Source organism: Arachis hypogaea, chromosome 14 (genome assembly GCF_003086295.3).
Source record: "Arachis hypogaea cultivar Tifrunner chromosome 14, arahy.Tifrunner.gnm2.J5K5, whole genome shotgun sequence".
Classification (NCBI taxonomy): Eukaryota; Viridiplantae; Streptophyta; class Magnoliopsida; order Fabales; family Fabaceae; genus Arachis; species Arachis hypogaea.
Window position 1 is genome coordinate 6,202,087 of NC_092049.1, and position 20,965 is coordinate 6,223,051.

The window sequence follows — 20,965 nt, forward strand, 5'->3', positions numbered from 1 at the left end:
GATTAATTTTATCTTTTAGAGACTAAAATGGAAATTTGACTATTAAAGATGTTGGTAATATGTCTTAGCTAAGATCACCATTAAACACAGATAGATCATAGATGGTTTGAATTTTAGTGATAATAGCCAATTAAAATGTGTCAAAAAATAACAGCAAATGGGAAAAAGGGAAAATTTTGGTCCTAGAATGTATAATACTGTTATTTTATGAAGCACAGTGGAAATAAGAGTTTTATTAACCGAGTTTTGAGTCAATTACATTACATATGCATAAAGAAACATGCTCATCACTACTCAAAGCTAGACACACATGACACATCTTATCTTATTCGTACAGAAGAAGTACTACTTCATATTTTGTGAAAAGCCAGCAGAGCTGTTCACTGCAGTTCCTTCAGGAAATCTTCATTGTCCACCAACACCTACAAAATTAAATACAAAAATGAATCCAACCACATAGTTATCATTCATAATGGAAGTGAATCCAACAAAGGGGAAATTAATTAATAAGAAATCATACTATCAGATAAGGCAGTTTTCTTTTCCAAACAAAACAAGTAGGAGGAAATTTTTATTCTTTATTCAAGTCAATACCATGTGTAATTGAAAAGCATGACATCTCCCTTAATTACGCTTTCATGTACTAACTGAAACATCTTATTCTAATTTTGAATTTCTGATAAGTTTATGTAGGTAGTCAAAATGAACTCCATGATGCCAAGTAACAAAAGCAGAAAGGATGCATTCTTTTTATTTTGTGACTACAAATCCTTTATAATTTATATCATGAGAAACTCCCTGCCTTAACTTCACAGTTGTTATTGATTTACATCAAGCTGAAGACACAACAAAGAAAATGAATGTTGTTCATATTCATAATCAGAATCTACTAGATACAGGGCGAGTTATCAAGTGGAAATTAACGGAACACCATTACACAATATGAAAAAAACAAAATAAAAGCTTACAGTTTTCCATCCATCTGGATCCAAGAAAGAAACAATCTTGGTGTTGATGCCAGGAATTGGCCCTGGTTGGCGAGTAATCTTTCCTCCAAGCTCTTGTGTTACATGGTTGATTACCTCAGCGCTCTTGTATACATCATCGGTACCAATAGCAACCTGTTATACATGACACACAAATTTAAGAGGTACAGAGGAGTAACAACGGTAACCAGTTTAGGTCCAGAAGGTAAATATTAAATAACTATCAACCAACCTGTGCATAAGCATTTCCCTTGGTGTATTCGGTGACACCATAGTTATATGTCAACTCCAACACAGTTGTCTCGTGCTCCTCTGCATATCCAAGCATAGCTAAGGTGTACTGCAAGATATACAACATGATTCAGGAAAATCTCAGGCATTAAACAATTTGCTGCCATGTAAGTTACTATGATTGCTAAGATCAGGACAAGAGAATTCACCTTGTATTCAGGTCTGTCAACTTTCTTCACCACCTTCATACCTAAAGCCTAAACAAATATGAGGTCTTTGTTAATAAAAGCATATTTGGTTTGATGAGCAAAATTAAAATCATAATATATCAGTGCAGTTTTCAAGGTTTTACTGCATGCATTACAAGAAAAAACCTCTATCGAATTCTAGATCTGTAATGCAACACAAAGTGGACAAACATTTTTGTCTGGTTACCCAAATGAATAGTCAACCACAACATTGCAGTAACTCTACTTCTAGGATTGAAAAGCTTGAAACCATAAATGAAAGATTTACTTATAGAATCCAGCTGAATGTAACAAACACAGAACACATTCCTTCAAATTCTTCTACTGCTTCAGCACAAACATTTGCAGTTGCTTTGCCCATTAAAACAAGTAAATGATTCAATGGACGCTCATTTTTAGTTTCGATCTTAAGGTGTTATCATAAAAGTACTATTCAGATTCACCATATTAGCAGGCCAGGTTTCCGTATGCAAAAAAGCAGAATAGTAACAATAAAAAGTTCATGCCCAAAAAGGTTACAGTTAACAAATGTTTATGCAACTTTCATATAACCATACAACATAATAAAGGTTTATGGAAATGACAATAGCAGTTACCTTTTCGTAAAACTTAATCGAGCGCTCTAAATCACCAACACGAAGCATTACTTGACACAGTGGCTCAGGGGTTGAAGCTCTTTGGATGAGCTCAAAAGTGTAACCATCAGGATCCTTGACAAAGGCAATAACCGATGACCCGCCCTTAACAGGACCAGGCTCCCTAGTGACATTTCCACCCTTAGCCCTGATGTCTTCAACCAATTTGTAAACCTATAATTGGTACATATATACACAACTTATTCTCAGTACAAGGAACACACAAAGACACAAGCCTTTTTGCAAAGTAAGACTCGCTTACATCTGGAGTTGCAATAGCAAAATGTCCAAATCCAGTTCCAATATCGTACGATGTAACCCCATAATCTGACAATTAACATCATATATGCAAATATTTCATAATCAGTTCAATCCAACACATAACATATGGTTAGAGAACTAAAACAAATGCTACAAATCAAGCACTGTTGAGAGAGAAACATACTATATGTCAATTCCACAACAAAGTTGGAGTGTTCAGGGCCAAATCCAAGAAAAGCATTGGCATATTTCTCCTCGGGAACATCCCTTTTCCTCAAGAGCCTCATTCCAAAAGCTTCAGTATAAAACCTGAGAGGTAATCACTAATTTGAATGAATAATCTAAGACACGCATGATGGGAAAAATCAACTAACAAAGTGAACAAAATTCGTACTTGATGGTGCGATCAAGGTCACCAACACGGTACACAGCATGAAGGAAGCGGCGCTTATCTTTCTTCGGCCATTCCAACAACTCAGCATTAGGTTGTGCAGTCTCAGCCATATTTAACGTGGAAGCAAATGCTCTGTAAACAGAACCCTTTTATAAATTAGACAAGAGTAAAGCATGGACGAAGATGGGGAAGCTCAATTAACAAAAAATCTGAAATGGGGTTAGTGCAAAACCTAGAAAAATCCGTTCTTTTAGCGACTTTAAGATGAAGAAGCGATTGATTAACAAGTTACATACAACAATAAAAAAGAGATTGTAATAGGTCTGGAAATTAAAAAAAAAAAAAAAAAAAAAAGAGTGGACTAACCAGTTAGCAGAGTATAGAAGGAAGAGCGAAGCGGTCAGTAGAAGAATCAAGAATCTACAGCTCGAAAGTGGAGTCTGGGTTGGGTTTTATACATCATCATCTGAGTGAGTGAGTTGGTGAGAAATGAGAATGAGAATAGAGTAACAGCCTGTGACTTTTTGGGTAGTGTGTGCACGTGGAATTTGCTCCTCTTTTTTGGACTCCATAACTAAAATAATGGATAAATTTGTTAACGTTTTAAGTGTAAAAACTAAAAAGTGTATAAAATTAGTCTCCTATTACATAAAAAAAAATTATAAATTGAAAAATTTATTAATTTAAAAATTTAAAATTTAAAATTAAATATAGTATCCTCTTATTTTATATTATTTTTTTTCTTAAAATTTTTTTGGTGGTCAAGAATTTTTCAGTCAATTTTACAAAGTTATTTTTAGATTACTGATACGTTATTATTTGGTTTGATAAAAAAATTAATTTATTTTATACAAATAATTTTTTGTTTAAATCAGTTTGGATAAATCAAATAACCACTTTTTGAAAAAAAATTTAATTTTTTTATATATTATCTCTAAATGATAAATTTATTATGTTTTTTTTTTATTCTTTTTGACTAAATTTATCTTTTATTTTTATTTATTTAATTCTATATGTAAACAGATTGTTTGAAAAAGTAAAGTTTAGTATTCTAAAACAAAAAAACAAAAAAAAAGTTCGCATCTTTTTGTTTGTATAAAAATGATAAAGGAGGAAAAATTAGGAATTGAAAAGAAAACAGAAAAAAAAAAATTCACAAGAAATCGAACTTGAATTTAAGAAGTAACGGCAACACAATTAATATATTAATATCTGTGTTGATTTTAAACAAAAATGTTAACAGTAAAATTTTTAAAATTGTTGTCCAACATCTAGCCAATTTTGTCCTAAACATCAAATAATATAATGAGATGAACAATTATGTATTTATTAAATGATTTTCATCATTCATAGAAAATTAAATAAAAATAAAACTTAAAAAATACATTTGAAATAAAAAAATTTATTAAGAAATTCGAATGAGAAGAATATTTGAGATTAGTTTTAAAAAATCAGAAGAAAATGAATTTTAAAAACGTAACAAAGAAGAATATAAAAGTAATTGTTTAGTCCAACTTAAATTAATTTTTTTAATTAAACTATTTATATACAATAAATCGTTTTTTTTTAACTAAGTAATAACATGTGTCAGCAATTCAAAAACAACTTTATAAAAAGTTAACTTGTAAATGAATTGTTGTCTTATTTATTATGTAAAAATATTTTAAAAAAATAAAAAATATAAATTATAACTATTTAATATTATTTTTAATATTTTAATATTTTTATTTTTATTATTAAAAATTTATTAAACACACTAAAAATATCATTCAAAAAATCTTTTTTTTATTTAGTGTGGCGTCTATTATTTTTTCCCCTAGAAGGATAAACACAAAAGTATACTATTTTTTAATATAATATTTTTTTTACCAAAAATATATAAAAAGACTCGAATTCGCAATTTCTAAACGAGTATGAGAGACTATACTCTTAAAATAACAAAGGTTATTGTCCTGTCTTATATATTGAAAAACAAATATGCATGTGGGAAATAAAAATATCTTTAGAAAAATAGATAGAAATAAAATTTATTAAAATAATATTCCAATAAATTTTCATATCTTAAAATAAAAGAATACAACAAATATATTTTGAGAATGATTTTATAGCTAAAATGGAAAAGAGAGACGAAACACACACCTCTATCACCATGATTTTATTTTCTTCCTTTTTTATTGCACCAACTTTTAAGCGTAGCACAATAATTACAAAAATTCTATTGGATTGCCTTGAATAAAAGGAAATGATACTATGTAAATGATATTATGTTGACTATCTGAGTCTTTATATCTATTTATTAAATTATTACATTATCATGACTATATTTAATTTCGGTAATAACAATATGTGTTAAATGATAAATTCTATAAATATTCACAAATCACAAAATATTTAAAATAAATTATTTTCCTAAAGTGACATTTATTTATTGAAAGATGAAGGAGGAATGTATGTGGACAGGGTTGTGGACTTCGTGAAAGTTTATGCTACTAATCATTGACTGTCTTTTAAAGCAAACGGTTGTAATTCGTTGACTCCTCATGCTTTTTAATTTCCGGATTTGAAGACATGGTGGATTGGTGGTAGCTTTTTCTTTGATCTTTTTTCTCGTTTATTTTTCCCCTCTCTTCTTGTGGATCATGGTAGTACGTGGCTTTGTCTAAAAAAAAGTAGTGGCTTACATCAATTTAAGCCGAATAACTTTAAGAAACGTTAAATCAATTTAAATTTTTCCAGTAGTTAACTCACTATTTTATTTAAATAAATATTAAAATTTTAAATTTTATTTTATACATGCAATAATTTATTGATGACAGCTTATTAGATACCATGAAAAAAAACCTTAAAAAAATTGAAAAAAATGAAGATAATTGTCAAATAAAATGTATACATAAGTCATATTATTTTGACAATTCAGTTTTAGAAGAATGTTAGTATTTTAATTTTTAATTTTGAAAAAAAATTTCTTACAATCTATTTGGATTTTGTCTTATATATATATTTTTTAAGTTTTTACTTTTTTAATTATTTTGTGAAAGTGATTTTTGCTTTAGAATCTTTTGAAAAACAAATTTGTTTGGATTGATAAAAAATAATTTGTTTTATGAATTTTTTTGGGCTTGATTTGTTTTATGGATTTAAGCCCAAGAGCGACTGGATGGGGACAGAGAAGCCCTAAGGAGGTAAAGCCCAACATACACCTAATCCAAGTTTCCCAAACGATCTCGATGCTCTTCATCCTGATGGAAGAGAAAGACCACACAAATTCTCAATTTGTTTCCTTGCTGCTGTTGAACCGTTGATAAATGACATCAACCCTAATCCACAGACCTTGTTTATGCGGAATTCAACCTCCTTAAACTTGCTTAAGTGACAAGTGAGTTAACTAACCAACCTAAGTTGGCTTGTACCATCACTAGTTACATAATAATGCGAAAGGGTAGACATTATGGTTGCGAAAGTGTAGACATTATGGTACAGGTTATTAAAGTACATTATACTTTATAAAAAGGTAGCATGGAAATGGAACTTTGAACTATGTTTTGAGTTACTTAGAAGGCATATTGAAGAATCGATACTGATGATTACACATCTTCATTTCTTCATCATTCACCATGCAGTATCACTTACTCCGCTTCCTTCGTAAAGCTTTTGTTGTCAACCAAAACCTACAAAATTGAATCATTCATTGTTTGTACCTTTTGGATTAGAACAAGATGAGTAGTTTCAGAGAATCCAACTTGAGCTGTGTTCACACCAAGTCGGAAAAATTTCTTGCAAAGACATTCTCATATTTAAGCTAGTAGTGTTTGCTAAAGATAATAATAAAACTTATTTTTTATATGAAAAAAGTTTGGTAACAAAAAATTTTAGCTATAATTAGCCAAAATTTTCTATAATTTATTTCATTTATATAAATTAATAATATTTTAATTTTCTATCTCAGTCTCTTATCAATTTATTTATCATATTTTTATCAGCCTCACTTATTAGTTATTAATGATATTAATTATAATATTATATCTCTAACTATTAGACATTCTTGTAATCACTATTTAATATTTCCTTTTATAATTTGAATGTTATAATGTCGTATGATTCTCTCTCTCATGCTTAATAAATAGACACCAACCGAATGGCATCTTTGGAAAAATGTTCAAATCTTAGATTTAAGAATACAATAATCACTAATAACAATTAAAAATGGTAATAATATTAATTATTATGGCAAACGTTGACAATTAAAAACGGTAACAATTGATTTTTATTTCCTCTAATTCATTTATTATTATGGCAAACGTTGACAAATGTGAAAGCTTGGTTTAATAGGTTTTTCGTTGTTAATTTGGATCATGAAGGTTGTTTATTCCCTCTAACTAAAAATCACAACTCTAATTCAATTACAAACACAATTGGAATAGGACAAGAAAATTTACAAGAAGGAGTTGAAGAATAATTTGAATAACAGACAAACTCACCTGATGAGATTATTGTCCGTCAATCAATTTTCGAGAATATGAAAGACTACACTAGCTTTGATGAGGTATGGTAATAAACTGATTTAATTTTTTGTTTATGTGCATCTATAATTATATTGTACTAACTAAGTTCATACACATAGCATTCATAAGCTCATATACATAACATCCATAATTACATACAACTAACATCTAAAATTTAAATTTATGTTTATTAGATATTACATCCATACACATATTATTTTTTAGTTATTGTATAAGTAACTATCAAATTAACACAGATGTTTTTAAAAGTTTTTCATCATTGAATTTGAAAAAATGTCAAATTCTTAAATTAATTTATTCAATTGATAAATTTAGGTTTAATTACTCTGTTGGTCCCTATAGTTTGGCCAAATTTTTAATTAGGTCCCTATAGTTTTTTTCCTTTTAATTGAGTCCCTATACCAATTTTTTTGTTTTAATTGGGTCCTTACGGTGACAAGAAACGTTAGGAGTAACGGAATATTCCGTTTCAAAATAGAATATACCCAATTATAAACGTTTTTTGTAATTCTTAGTGTATTTACTTATTATGTATTGTCAAAATTGCCCCTTCCTTAATAAAGGAATAACCCTTCATTTTCTCTGAGGCAAAAACCCTTCTTCTTCACTCCCTCTCCGTTTCTGATAGTTGGAGAACGAGTTTGCATTCCACCATTGTATGATCGAGGTTTGTGATTGTCTATCGTCGCCGTCTTTATCGAAGTAGCTACTGTCGTCGTTGTTGCAAAGGTACGAGTTATACCTTTTTTCATTCTTCATTCTTTCAAATGTTGCCGAACGTTATGGCGTTGAAGTCATTATCATTGTTGGTGATGTTTGATTAGGGGATGACTAATCAGCATTTTTCTTTTTTTTGTTGTGTAGCAATGGGAGAATCAGAGTTTACAATAGAGCTCCATCACGGAGGAAGATTTGTTGACACGGGCGGTGGACGAGAATATTTAGGTGGGGTGGTTGTGGAGGACTTGCATTATGAATTAGATGAATGGTCTCTGCAAGAGATAGTGTTTTTGCTGAAGGGTCTAGGCTACAAGGGTTATGCAAAGCTATGGTGGGTTGAACCTGGAATGGACTTGAAGGTAGGTCTGAAAGAGTTGAAGTCAGATGGGGATGCCGTTAGAATGGGTAGGGCTTTAGTTGCTGATCCTGTGAAGCATGGTGTAGTGTATGTTGTTGATGGTTACAGAGAAGGTAATGGGGTTGAAATCACATCAACGGATCCAGATTATGTCCCAAATGAAGGCGAAGATAGTACTCTGATAGAAGTAGAAGTCGATTCTGAGTCAGAACCTTCAACTGAGGAGGATAGGTTTGAGGACAGTGCTGATGATGGTGAACATGAGGATTATTTTGGGTTCGATGTAGAGGATGGTGTTGATGGTGGGCAATCAAATGCGTTTGGTGGGATCAATGGCCCGCTAAATCAAGAAGGGACAACAGATAAGGGTGCTGGTGATAATGAAGCTGCTGGAGAGATGGATGAAGAAATTGGGGACATTTTGGATGGTTATGAAACTGAAGACATAGATAGTTACGAGGGAGATTCTGATGACATGATTAAGAAAAAAAGGTTTCCTAAGTATGATGAGGCAGAAATGTGTAGAGAGTATGAGTTTAAGGTTGGGTTGGAGTTCAAAACACTGTCCCAGTTTAAAGATGCAATTAAGGAGCATGCCTTATTGAATGGGAGAGATATTAGGTACAAGAAGAACGACAAATTGAGGTGTAGAGTAGTGTGTAATGGACAAAAAGGAAAGTGCAAGTGGATTTGCTTTGCAAGTAAGGTAGGAGGATCTGATTGTTTTAGGATAAAAACCTTGAAAGGTAAGCATACCTGTGGGAGGAGTTATACTGGTAGGCTTGCTTCTAGTGAGTGGATATAAAAAAAGATTGTCAACAACATTAGTCGTGGAGAAGATATGCGGCTGGCCACTATTATTCAAGCAATTCAGGATAAATATATGGCAAATGTTAGTGTTGGAAAGGCTTACTGGGCAAGGAGAAAAGCAAGGGAAGAAGTACATGGAAGGGCCATATTACAATATGCCAAGTTGAGGGATTATTGTGCTGAGATTTTAAGGGCAAATACGGGGTCCAAGCTTAATATTATGGTGGATAGGCCATCTTTAACTCACCAACGCCGATTCATGAGGATGTACATGTGCCTGGATTCGGTGAAGCAGGGCTTCTTGGCTGGTTGTAGGCCGATCATAGGAGTGGATGGGTGTCACTTGAAAGGGGACCATGGTCAACAATTACTAGTTGCAGTAGGGAGGGATCCTAATGACAATTACTTTCCAATTGCGGTTGCAGCGGTGGAAGCGGAAACAAAGGACAGCTGGGGATGGTTTATTGATTTGTTGTTGGATGATATCGGCTCTGCAAGAAGATGGGTTTTCATGTCAGATCAACAAAAAGTAAGGATAATAGGACTTGTGATAGTAAATATGTCATTGAACAATATGAATTATGACTCTAACTATGTCACTGAACAAGCATTGTTCTTGGCTGATTGAATATTGCTACAAGTTTTTGGCTGATTGAATAATCATTGTTCTAACTATGATTCTAACTATGTCATTGAATATTGTTTTTTTTTTGGCTGATTGAATATTGCTACAAATTTTTGGCTGATTGAATAATCATTGTTCTAACTATGATTCTAACTATGTCATTGAATATTGTTCTTAGCTGCTTTTTTTTTTATATATATATAGGGATTGATGCAAGTTTTTGCTGAGATGGAACCTTCTATTGAGCATAGATTATGTTTAAGGCATCTCTATGCCAACTGTAAGAAGGCATATGGTGGAGGGACAGTTTTGAGGGATCTAATCCTATCCATTGCTAAAGCCACCTATGAGGAAGAGTGGGAGAGAAGAATGAATCTGCTCAAGGAAAAAAATAGAGATTGTTATGATAAACTGATTGGAGTGGACCCAAAGTTGTGGACAAAGAGCCATTTCACGTTTATGGCAAAGAGTGATATGCTAATGAATAACATATCGGAGGCTTTCAATGGCAGGATTCTTGAGGCAAGAGACAAGCCCATTCTGACGATGTTTGAGTGGATTAGATGCTACTGGATGTCAAGATTTGCAGAGAAGAAGAAGAAGGCTGAGAAGTATGAAGGATCCATTCTTCCTAAACCCAAAAAGAGGTTGGATGTCATTGCAACAAGAAGTATGGAATGGCAAGCTAGATGGGCAAGCGATCTGAAATTTGAGGTACATCACAAAAATAGGATGATCATGGAAAGGTTTGTGGTGGAAAGGTTTGCAACACATAGACCTCACGGATGATTGAAGCTTTTAGGGTTATGTAGCTCCTCCTACTATGGATGTATGTAGGGCTTTTTTGTGTATTTTAGTCTACTGTGGAAGTATTTTGGTATTGGGAACATAACTTTTTTAGTTTATTTTGCTTTGTGGTGGACCACTTTTGATAGTTCATTTTAGGTGGAGCATTTATCCTGTCTCTAGTGCAACTTAGATCTACTGAACTTATGTAATGTGTGGAATACTCTAAGGACCACTTTTGTGAATTATATTATGCTAATGATGCATCTCTGATTGGCTGATAGTAGTTGTTTTTAGTTGTGTATATTTTCATTCAATATCACATTATACTTATAGTAGCAAACAAAAAAAAATTCATCCATTCAATCTAAATAATTTAACATACACTTCACAATAACTGCTCTTTTTAAAGCCAACATTGACCACTTCATCAATAAACTTTACCACATAGCACTGCAACTATTAGGGTTACACAACAAAAAAAAAACATCATCTGTATCTTGGTCTGCTTCTTCATGTTTAATCTCCACCTTCAACCTCTCCGTGTCAACACTAAGTCTATCAACCACTGTTGTAAAAATCGGACCGGACCGGCCGGTTCAACCGGAAAATCGGTGAACCAGACCTTATACCGGTCCGGTCCGATAATTAGACCGTGTAAGGAAGAGAACCGATACGAACCAATCAGACCCGCCATAAACCGTTGAAAATCGGTCAAACTCGGTCAAGACCGGTCCGACCGAACCGATTGAAAATACAAATTTATTCAAAATGTTGGAGGGAGGGTTCGAAACCCTAACCTCAAAGCACTATGACACAGTCACAACCGCTAGGCTGTTATGCTTCTTATACATTTATACGCAAATTATAATATATATATATATATATATATATATATATATATATATATATATATATATATATATATATATATATATATATATATCTTTTATCAACTAATCTACTTTTATTTTATTTTTTTTATTTTAGTTATAAATTTGATCTTTTTAATTATATTTTTATTTAAAAATAATTATAAATTCACTTATTCTTTTTTTTTCATAATTATATAATATATATTAATATTATTTTTTTAATAAATACTTGTAATATATAATAGTATAATAGATATAAACTAATTAATAAATTATTGAAATTTAAAAATAATATTTATTTTAATACAAAAAACAAAATAAAAATATTTATGATAGAATAAAAATAACAAAATACTTATTATTCCTGTTTCATATTATTTTAAAATAATTTAATATTCTTAAAATGTTAGTGGAAATATGTATTTTAAATTTTTAGTTATTTTTTATTTATATAGGACCGGGTTAAACGGTTCAACCAGTGACTCACCGGTTGAACCAGTAACCCAGTGACCCAGTAACCTGACCGGTTCGATCACCGGTTCGGTTCTGACAACTATGCTATCAACCCTTCTTTCTTGTGCATTTTCACCCCTAATTTCACCCTCTACCTGACCAGAGTGATACTGTGAAGACAATAAGCAAGCATCACGAACCTTCTTTTCTTCATCAACCCACTCAAAAAATTTGCATCTTCTACTTGGGCAAGACATGAACCTTCTGTTTGGATTCTTGGGTGTATTAGAACTTTTCAGAATCAGAGAGTCTCCACAGAAGCAACGACTCCTCCTCTCCTTCTGCTTCAACCACTCACCTTTCATATCATCTTCATTGTCAATCCACTCGAAAAAACTGCACCTTGGCACTCGTCCACAAGCTACATACCTCCTTCCATGGCTGGCCACTTCAGAAGAAGACAGAACAACAACTGCCTCCCCACAGTAACACAAATGTCTTTTCTTGTTGAGAGTTCTTGAACTCGATATTCTCGAAGAACGTTGGGTGGAATCCATGCAAGATGAGAAACTTTCAGCAAGAAATCAGAAGAAAGGGAGAAGAGGAGAACGATGAACAGAATATGATTCTGGTGTTTCAGGATAGGCCAAGGATTATGTAGGGTTAGACACAAGGGTATTTTCGTAACTTTAACAGAGGTCAACGTTTTATTTAACGTTGACTGCGACTAAGGACCCAATTAAAACAAAAAAATTGGTATAGGGACTCAATTAAAAGGAAAAAAACTATAGGGACCTAATTAAAAATTCGGCCAAACTATAGGGACTAACAGAGTAATTAAACCATAAATTTACTCATAACATTCATAAATTCATACGCATAACATCGATAATTTCGTATTAATAACATTCATAATTTTGTACTCATAATATTCATAATTTCATACATATGATGTCTATAATTAATAAATTTTTATAATTAATATTACCAAATTTTAACTATGTGTCTTATTGTATTTTTTAAATTATCTCATATGTGCATTAATAGGTCATGATTTTATTATTTTAATATTTTTTATTTAATATTCATATGTATGCTTATTTATTGATTTTAATATGACGAGTTAATAATTATTTTTAAAAATTTATTTTTTAATTTTTTTTATATCTTATTTTATATTTTTTCTTTTCTAATAGTTTATATGTAAAATATGAGTTGTACAGTAGAAGTTGTTAAAATTTTTAAATTTAACCTCCATAATTCCTGCAGGAAAATTGCATTTTAATTGGTAATAATGTGAGTGAGGAATTTTAGGGATTTAATTTGGAAGAAACTGAAATTGATTTTGGAAAGAACATTAATGACTTCAAGCACGCAGAAAAATAGTAGGTGATAAGGAGAGTAAGTGATAAGAAGGTGTATATCACTTGCTTATCAAGAGAATGAGAATTTTTATACGACTTTTTTATATTATAATTAATTTTTGGCTACCTAGCACTCCTCTCTATATGTCTCGAGCTCTTTTGTTCCCGATTTTATACCTTTTTTAGGTATCCATTAAGGCATTTATCGCTTCAGATGTACATTTTGTTTCTAATGATTTTTCGTTTCGCTAAGTAACATTGTCTTTTATTATTATGTTTGTGTAACGTTCGAAACTAGATAGTAAGTTTTCTGATTATCTGTTCTTGTCCAGAATAGTGCCCTAACTCAGATTTCTTGACTTTCGGCCTTTTCATGTATACGCGAGTTTTGATGGATCAAGACCCAATTTGATTTTTTGGTTTTTTGGGCACCAAAAATTTTGAGGAGCCTTTTCAGTTTCTTCAGGCAGTTGTAACTTCTTCACAGTTTTTAAACCGTCAGCTTTATTTTGCATTTCTCTCGCTTATCATCAATCAATCTCACATTTAATTCTACTAGTGGGAACTTCTAGTTTCACTTCTTTTTCCATTCTCAACTTTATTTCGAAAATCATTTCTCTCCCTCTCTTTCGACTGAAAAATCCCCCATTTCCTCTCGTATGCGTCGAGCGTTCAGGGTTCTCTTTTCTTCTTCTTTTGGTGGTTGCTCAATCATACCTAGGTAAGAGAAGAGAACTAGTCTTTTCAATGTTCTTCTTTTCTTGTTTTTCTATTTGTGGTCTCAGAGTTGATTTATGGATGGAATTTTTTCTTCCTCTTATTGCTCTTTGAATGTATTGTGACTTTATTTACTTCATTTTCTGTTGCGCTGCTTATTTCGAGTATTTTGGTTATTTTGAGTAATCAGTCGTTTTAGTAGAGGTACCACTGTTTAGTTTTTCCTACTTCAATGTTCCAGTAATTTTAGGTTTTTCCCTCTTTCCTGGAAATTACAGTGTGTTTGTTCTTTAGAGGAATGTAGAAATTTTTTCTCTTTGTGATTTAGTGGTGGTGCCCTTGTAGGTATATCCAAGATGCCGAGAAAGAAAGTAATAGCCTCTCGTGAGCGAGTTGGGACATCATCCTCAGGACCGCTTCCACGACCTATCTCGACTCGGCGAGTGAATCTCCACTCTTGGGTTTCTGAGGAGGTAAAGTCTATTCCTTCCACAGTTAACCAGGATGAATTAGATTCCCAGCGAGAAGCTAGGTCATCTTTAATTTTGATTTATGGATCTTACACGTTCTTTCTGTTCCTCACAAGAATGACTGTCTTTGTCACTACAACAAACATACGGGCTTGCAACCTGATTGGCTGTAGATGTACGAGATTTTCTTTATCCGCCTTGGAGTTCATCTTTCTTTTACCGACTTTCAGTGGGACATCCTGGGATATACTAAATGTACCCCTTCTCAGTTTTATCCAAACACTTGGGCCATCATTCGAGGATTTGAGCTTATGTGCTCCTTCTTAGGATTGGAAGCCTCCTATAGAATTTTTTTTCTACTTTTTTAACTTGACAATGCCTTTTAGTTTTCAGGATCGTGGCTTCATCTCCTTTCGTGGTAACCCGAATAGGAGGATTTTCAACATATTTGAAGAATCCTATCAGGGTTTTAAATAGAGATTTTTAAAAATAGAGAGAGTGGAGGGGATTACACTGTTTTTTATGACTTTGAGAAATGAAAAAAGATTTAATTTGTATTGGAAGTTTAATGTTTCTTCTCCCAAGATTCAATTACAAGGTGTTAATGCTTTCGAGTTCACGAGCATCCAAATACTTTTAGAACTCTAGAATCCTCTTAGTCTTCGTGCTATTTTGGCTGACGAGCATGCTGCTCGAAATGCTATTGGTAAATTTTGTACTCTTTTTGCCTTCTCTTTTTTGTTTCTTTATCTTACCTTTGAACGACCTTATGCTTTCTTTTTGTAGTTGACATGGTCGTCGGCTTAGAAGCTATTATAGCAATGAGGAGGAGGTTAGCCTCTTTTGATCCTAGCCACATTGTGAACCTGGGAGGACGGAGATGGGGTTTCTTTTTCTGCCACTTTAAGCAGCATACCTCCCCCTCCAAAATTTTACTCAGGAGCGGATCCCAAAGTTCATGATGTTGATGACCTTTCTCTCTTCAATTCTCATAAAAGAAAAAACAAAAGAAAGGAAAAGGACAAGTTGAAGTAGAAGAAGTCCCTCCTCCAACCTCCTTTGGTTGTATTTTGAAAAAAGAGTTTCAAGCTCCAGAATTCATTGATGAATATCTGTTGACCGAGGTGACTAAGTCGGGCTTAGCCAAGCTTCCCCTTGAAGAAACCTTACCTCGTGTCCAGAGAATGTTACTTCGATCGGCCACTTATATTAGGGATGCTAAGAAAGAGATTGCTATTTTCCGATCTGAGGTTTCAGAGCATGAGAATGAGTTGAAGGAGGTTAAGTCGGAGGCTTAGAGTTTAAGAAAATCTCTAGCTACCCTTAAAGAAGAAAAGGAGAACATTCAAGCCAAAGTTAAGACTTTGGAGGAGGCGAAAAAAACTTCTGAAGAGAAATACAAGAAGAAAATCTCCGAGCTTATGAAGCATATTGAGGATCTTCCTGCCTCAGCTAAGAAAGCAGAACAAGCTGCCATTGTTTGATGTCGAGAAGAACATGCTTAAGTAGATTAAACTTTTAGCTTCCAACTTGGATATCTCCGGAGTCGGTGCTTTCAAGAAAGTATTTGATGAAAAGATAGTTAACATAAATTAACTTTCCTTTGTGAAATTTGTCTAAGTTTTTTTTGTGAACAAATCTTTTTTTTTCTATTTTCGTCTTGTTGAAATCGATTTGGTTGTAACAAACTTTTATTTAGGTTGCTACTTGCACTTTAATTGCTTTTAATATTATTTTCCATTTTCTCAGTTTTCAAACGTTATTCTGGGTGCACCTTTTTCGTTATTTATTCTCGGCGTCAACTCACGTAATCAAATTTAAATTATACGATCACTTTTTTACAATTGGTTTATCATATAATGAATTCAGTACAAAAATTCTAAGGTAAAGCCTCATTAAAAACCTAAAGTAATTAGGAAAGAGTGCCTTTTATTAAATATTAAAATACCTAAGAATAGCACTTACTCATACATCCAGTCATCTAAGAATAATACTTCTTCAAGTGAATAACATTCCACGTCTTCGGGACCTCGGAACCTTCCACGCTTTCTAACTTATAAGCCCCTTTGCCTAGACTCCCCTTGATTCTGAAGGGTCATTTCCATGTGGGAGTCAGCTTTCCTTAGGTACCCGAGACTCCAATGTCAGCTTGTCTTAGCATAAGATCGCAAATCTGGAAACACCTAGGCTTAACTTTGGTGTTATACCTCTTTACAATCCTTTGCTTTAAGGCTTGTTCACCTAAGTTGGTTGTGGATCTTACTTCATCAATGAGATCTAAGTCGGGGTGACTTTCCATTCCTCCGAGAAGTAGCCATGGGTTTGGTTCACCGATTTCCACTGGTATCACCGCTTCCTCACCATAGGTAAGTCAGAATGACGTTTTCCTCGTAGAAGATTGGGGTGTAGTATGATAAGATCATAGCACCGTCCATAACTCGTCAGTCCATGATCCCAGGAAGCCATCTAACCTTTTCTTTAAACCTTTAAGGATTATCTTATTTGTGGCCTCAACTTGCCCATTAGCCTGAGGGTGTTCCACTGATACAAACACTTGGTGTATACCGAAGCCGCTTAAGAACTCCTGAAATTTAAAATCTGCAAATTGAGTTCTGTTATCCGTCACTATCACCTCAGGGATCCCAAACTTGTTTAAGATGTCTCTCCACATGAATTTCCGACATTGACATGCTGTTATTTTCAACAATGGTATAGCTTCAATCCACTTAGTGAAATAATCAATTGTCATTATAAAAAATTTAACTTGGCCAGGTCCTTGTGGAAAAAGTCCTAGCAAGTTTACACCCATTTTGCAAAAGGTCTCATCAAAATTATGGAAACGAGCTCCTGAGGTAGAGTTTGATAGAGATTGTCATATACCTGACACTTTAAACGTCTTTTGACATAGTTCATTGCATCTTTTATGATTGTGGGCCAATAGTATCATGCTCTTATGACCTGTGCCAACGACATGCCTCCCATATGGTATCCACAAAACCCTTTATATCTCTCTCGTAACACATAATTTATTTGCTGAGGTTTAAGGCATTTACGTAGGGGGCTATGAAATGCCTCTATTATTTAATTGTCCATTAATTATGGTATACTTTGCTAAACTTTAAACGTAACTTCCTGGCTTCCTTTAGATCATTAGGAAGAATTCCATGCTCTAGATACATGCATATGGGATCTAGCCAGGAAGTGTTATTTTCTACATGGGATACCGTAATATCAGAAATACCTACGAATGGTTCCGAAAGTACTTCCTGAATTAGGCTTTGGTTACCACTACCTGGTTTAGTGCTGGCTAACTTTGATAGGATGTCAGCTTGTGTGTTTTTCTCTCGGAGCACATGCTTAATATAAAATGATTTAAAGTTTGAAATTTTGTTTTGTACCTTCTTGAGATATAATTATAAGAGTAGGTCTCGTGCTTGATACTATCCATTAACTTGAGAGGTTACAATTTGGGAATCATTGAACACCATGAGCTCCGTTACCCCAACCTTGTATGCTAACGCTAATCCTGCAATTAAGACTTCATATTCAGCTTGATTGTTTGAAATTGAGAAATCAAACTTAATGGAGATTTCAATGACCGAATCTTCTCCCTTAGTCAGGATATTCATGCACCTCCAAATTTCGTATTCAAAGCCCCATCAATATGGAGTTCCCAGGTTGGGAGTTCGAGAGTAGAATAGGTCATATCGGCCAGAAAATCTACCGTTGCTAGTGCTTTTATAGCAGAGCATGGTTCGTATTGTATATCAAATTGCGATAACTCTATCGATCAACTCATCATCCGACTGCCAAATCTGATTTTTGCAAAAAAAAAATTTATCAGTTGGTCAGTTCGTACAATTATTAAGTAACTTTGAAAATATTTTCTTAACCAACGTGCTGATGATAAAAGTGCAAAAACAAGTTTTTCTAATTTTGAGTATCTTAATTCGGGACTTTGGAGGACCCTACTAATAAAATGCACAGGTCACTGTTGTTTGCTGTCCCCTTCCAATACTAAAACTGAAGCTACAGATTCATCGGTGATGGATAAGTACAAATATAACGGCTTTCTGGGCTCCAGCTTTGCTAGGACAAGAGGAGAGGATAACAAAGTTTTAAAGTTTTTGAAGGCATCCTCACACTCCTTCGTCAATTCAAAAGTAACTCATTTTCTTATTAAATTAAAGAAAGGCTTTGCCTTTTCGACTGAGGCCCCTAAAAACCTCGACAAAGCGGGCAGACGACCTGTAAGCCTTTGCACTTCTTTGAAGCTTTTAGGGCTTGACATATCCAAAATAGCTTGACATTTTTCAGGGTTAGCTTCAATATCTTTTTGGGTTACCATAAACCCGAGAAACTTTTCTCCCCACACATCAAATGCACACTTGAATGGGTTCAACCTCATCTTATAAAGTTGGAGGCAATAAAAAGTTTCTCGCAAATCAGCAATCGAGTCAGCATCTGTTTTGGTTTTTATCAACATATCGTCGACATAAACCTCCAAATTTCTTTCAACTTGCTCCTTGAACACTTTAGCCATCAATCTTTGATAAGTGGCTCCTATATTTTTTAAACCAAAAGATATTACAGTATAATAGTAAATACCTTCTAGAGTAATAAAAGCAGTTTTATCTTCATCTGGTCGATGCATTGGAATTTGGTTGTAACCGCTATATGCATCTAAAAAACTTAATATCCGATAACCAGATGAAGAATCAATCATATTCTCAATGTCAGGTAAAGAAAAACAGTCTTTGGGGCAAGGTTTATTTAAATCAGTGTATTCTACATACATTCACAATTTTTCGTTGGACTTTTTTTTACCATTACAACATTGGACAACCGTGTTGAATATGTGAGTTTTCTAATAAAACCAGCATTCAATAACCCTTGGACTTGCCTCTTGACCTCGTCAACTCGATCTTGTGACATCTTACGACGTCATTGTGCAACCGGCTTGTGAGTAGGGTCAATAGCAAGGCGGTGGGACATGAACGTAGGATCAATGCCTGAATATCAAATGGTTCCCATGCGAACAGATTGATATTACTTCTCAAGAAATCTTAGAGTTCCGACTTCAGGGAATAGGGCAAGTCTTTATTGATCAATATGTATTTTTCCGCATCATCCCCAATTTGAAATTTTTTCAAGTTCTCATTAGACTCAGGTCTCGGTTTTTCTTGAATTTAGAAATCCAAATTCACTAGAAATATACCCGTAGACTCACTTGCTTTATCTCTCAGGGTCAAACTTGCATTGTTAGATTTGATAGCCGCTACCCGATCTCCACAGATTGTTGCAACCTGTCCTTTGAACGTTAGATACTTCATGATAGAAAACTTTGTTGAAATGAACGCAAAGATCATTAAGCGTTTTTTGTCTGAGAGTCACATTATACGCCGTTAAATCTTTCAAAATGACGAATTCTGCTTGTACAACCCGAGTTTCAGATCCCTCTCCTATTATAAAGAAGAGGTTGATAGCTCCATGAGGCTTGATATAATGGTCCCCCAAACCCACTACCCCAGGTAACTATGGTTTGAGATGTTGATCTTTAAGGCCCAACGCATCAAATGCATTTTTGAACAACAAATTTGAGTGTGTCCCTGTATCTACTAAGATTCTTCTCACAATTCTGTTACCTAACAAAGTTTTGACCACCAAAGGCTCATCATCTTCTAGTGTTGCATATTGAAAATTCTCAGCAATAAATTGGACAATTGAAAAATTCTATATTTTCAGGACAACTTACATCCTTAGCATCCTTTTTTACTGCATTTCTAGGTTTTATTGAACCATTTTTTTCACGACTATATTTACCACTACTTGTGCAGTAGGATCCTGGTTCTCACTAGGTTTGGTGTTTCTGGGATTTTGGCTTCTCGGTCCTCATTGTCGTTATGCCGTCGAGGCGTCCTAATGTGTTGGACGATTTTCGGAAACTTTTTTTTTGGATGACTTGTTTCAAAGCATCCTTCAAATTTATATAGTCTTTCGTTTTGTGACCATATGACTTATGGTAATCCTAATATTGTGATTTATTCAAGGAAGCCCTTGGCCTTATTTGTTTGGCTTTAGAAAGTATGCCCTTATGCGACACCTAGTGAAAAACCTCGGTCAATGATGCGACTAGAGGTGCGTAAGTGGAGAACTTGCCCACTCGAAGAGTTAACGGCTTTGGTATTGTTTGTCTTGAGTTTGTGGCCTTATTAGGTGATGGAGATGGGTTCTTCCATTTAGTCAAGACTATTCTGGTGACATCCCTGTCTCTCATGTATTCCAAAATAATTTGGTAGATTTTCTCTGTAGATTTGACATCTTTAGAACTGAGATGTCTCCAGAAGTCGCCCTCAAGCAACCCAGCTATAAGGCAAAGACACACAACTTCGGGAGTTGGTGTGTTAACCTCCAAATGTACTTTATTGAAACGGTCCAGGTAATCCTAGATACTTTCCCCGACCCTTTGTTCTATATCGAGCAGTGAGATAAGATGCTTAGCCTGGGTT

At 33.8% G+C, this 20,965-nt stretch overlaps 1 protein-coding gene across 1 annotated transcript; it reads right to left on the reverse strand.

The window, feature by feature from the left end:
• Positions 1–203: 203 nt before the first annotated feature.
• On the reverse strand, positions 204–3,343 carry LOC112741224 (lactoylglutathione lyase GLX1). Its single transcript, XM_025790111.3, has 9 exons — positions 3,122–3,343; positions 2,756–2,887; positions 2,546–2,670; positions 2,363–2,427; positions 2,062–2,274; positions 1,427–1,474; positions 1,219–1,326; positions 969–1,121; positions 204–422 (listed from the first exon to the last, which is right to left on the reverse strand). Exons 2-9 carry the CDS (start codon positions 2,863–2,865, stop codon positions 381–383), a joined length of 864 nt encoding a protein of 287 aa, XP_025645896.1. The 5' UTR covers positions 2,866–2,887; positions 3,122–3,343; the 3' UTR covers positions 204–380.
• Between the last annotated feature and the right edge of the window lie 17,622 nt (positions 3,344–20,965).

Excerpts from the sequence above, each read along its gene's own strand:
- LOC112741224 (XM_025790111.3), bottom strand. The coding sequence starts at position 2,865 with ATGGCTGAGACTGCACAACCTAATGCTGAGTTGTTGGAATGGCCGAAG. Across the intron at positions 2,428-2,545 it reads TGTTGTGGAATTGACATATA|ATTATGGGGTTACATCGTAC; the intron begins GTATGTTTCTCT and ends GTTAATTGTCAG. Across the intron at positions 1,327-1,426 it reads TTGACAGACCTGAATACAAG|TACACCTTAGCTATGCTTGG; the intron begins GTGAATTCTCTT and ends TATATCTTGCAG.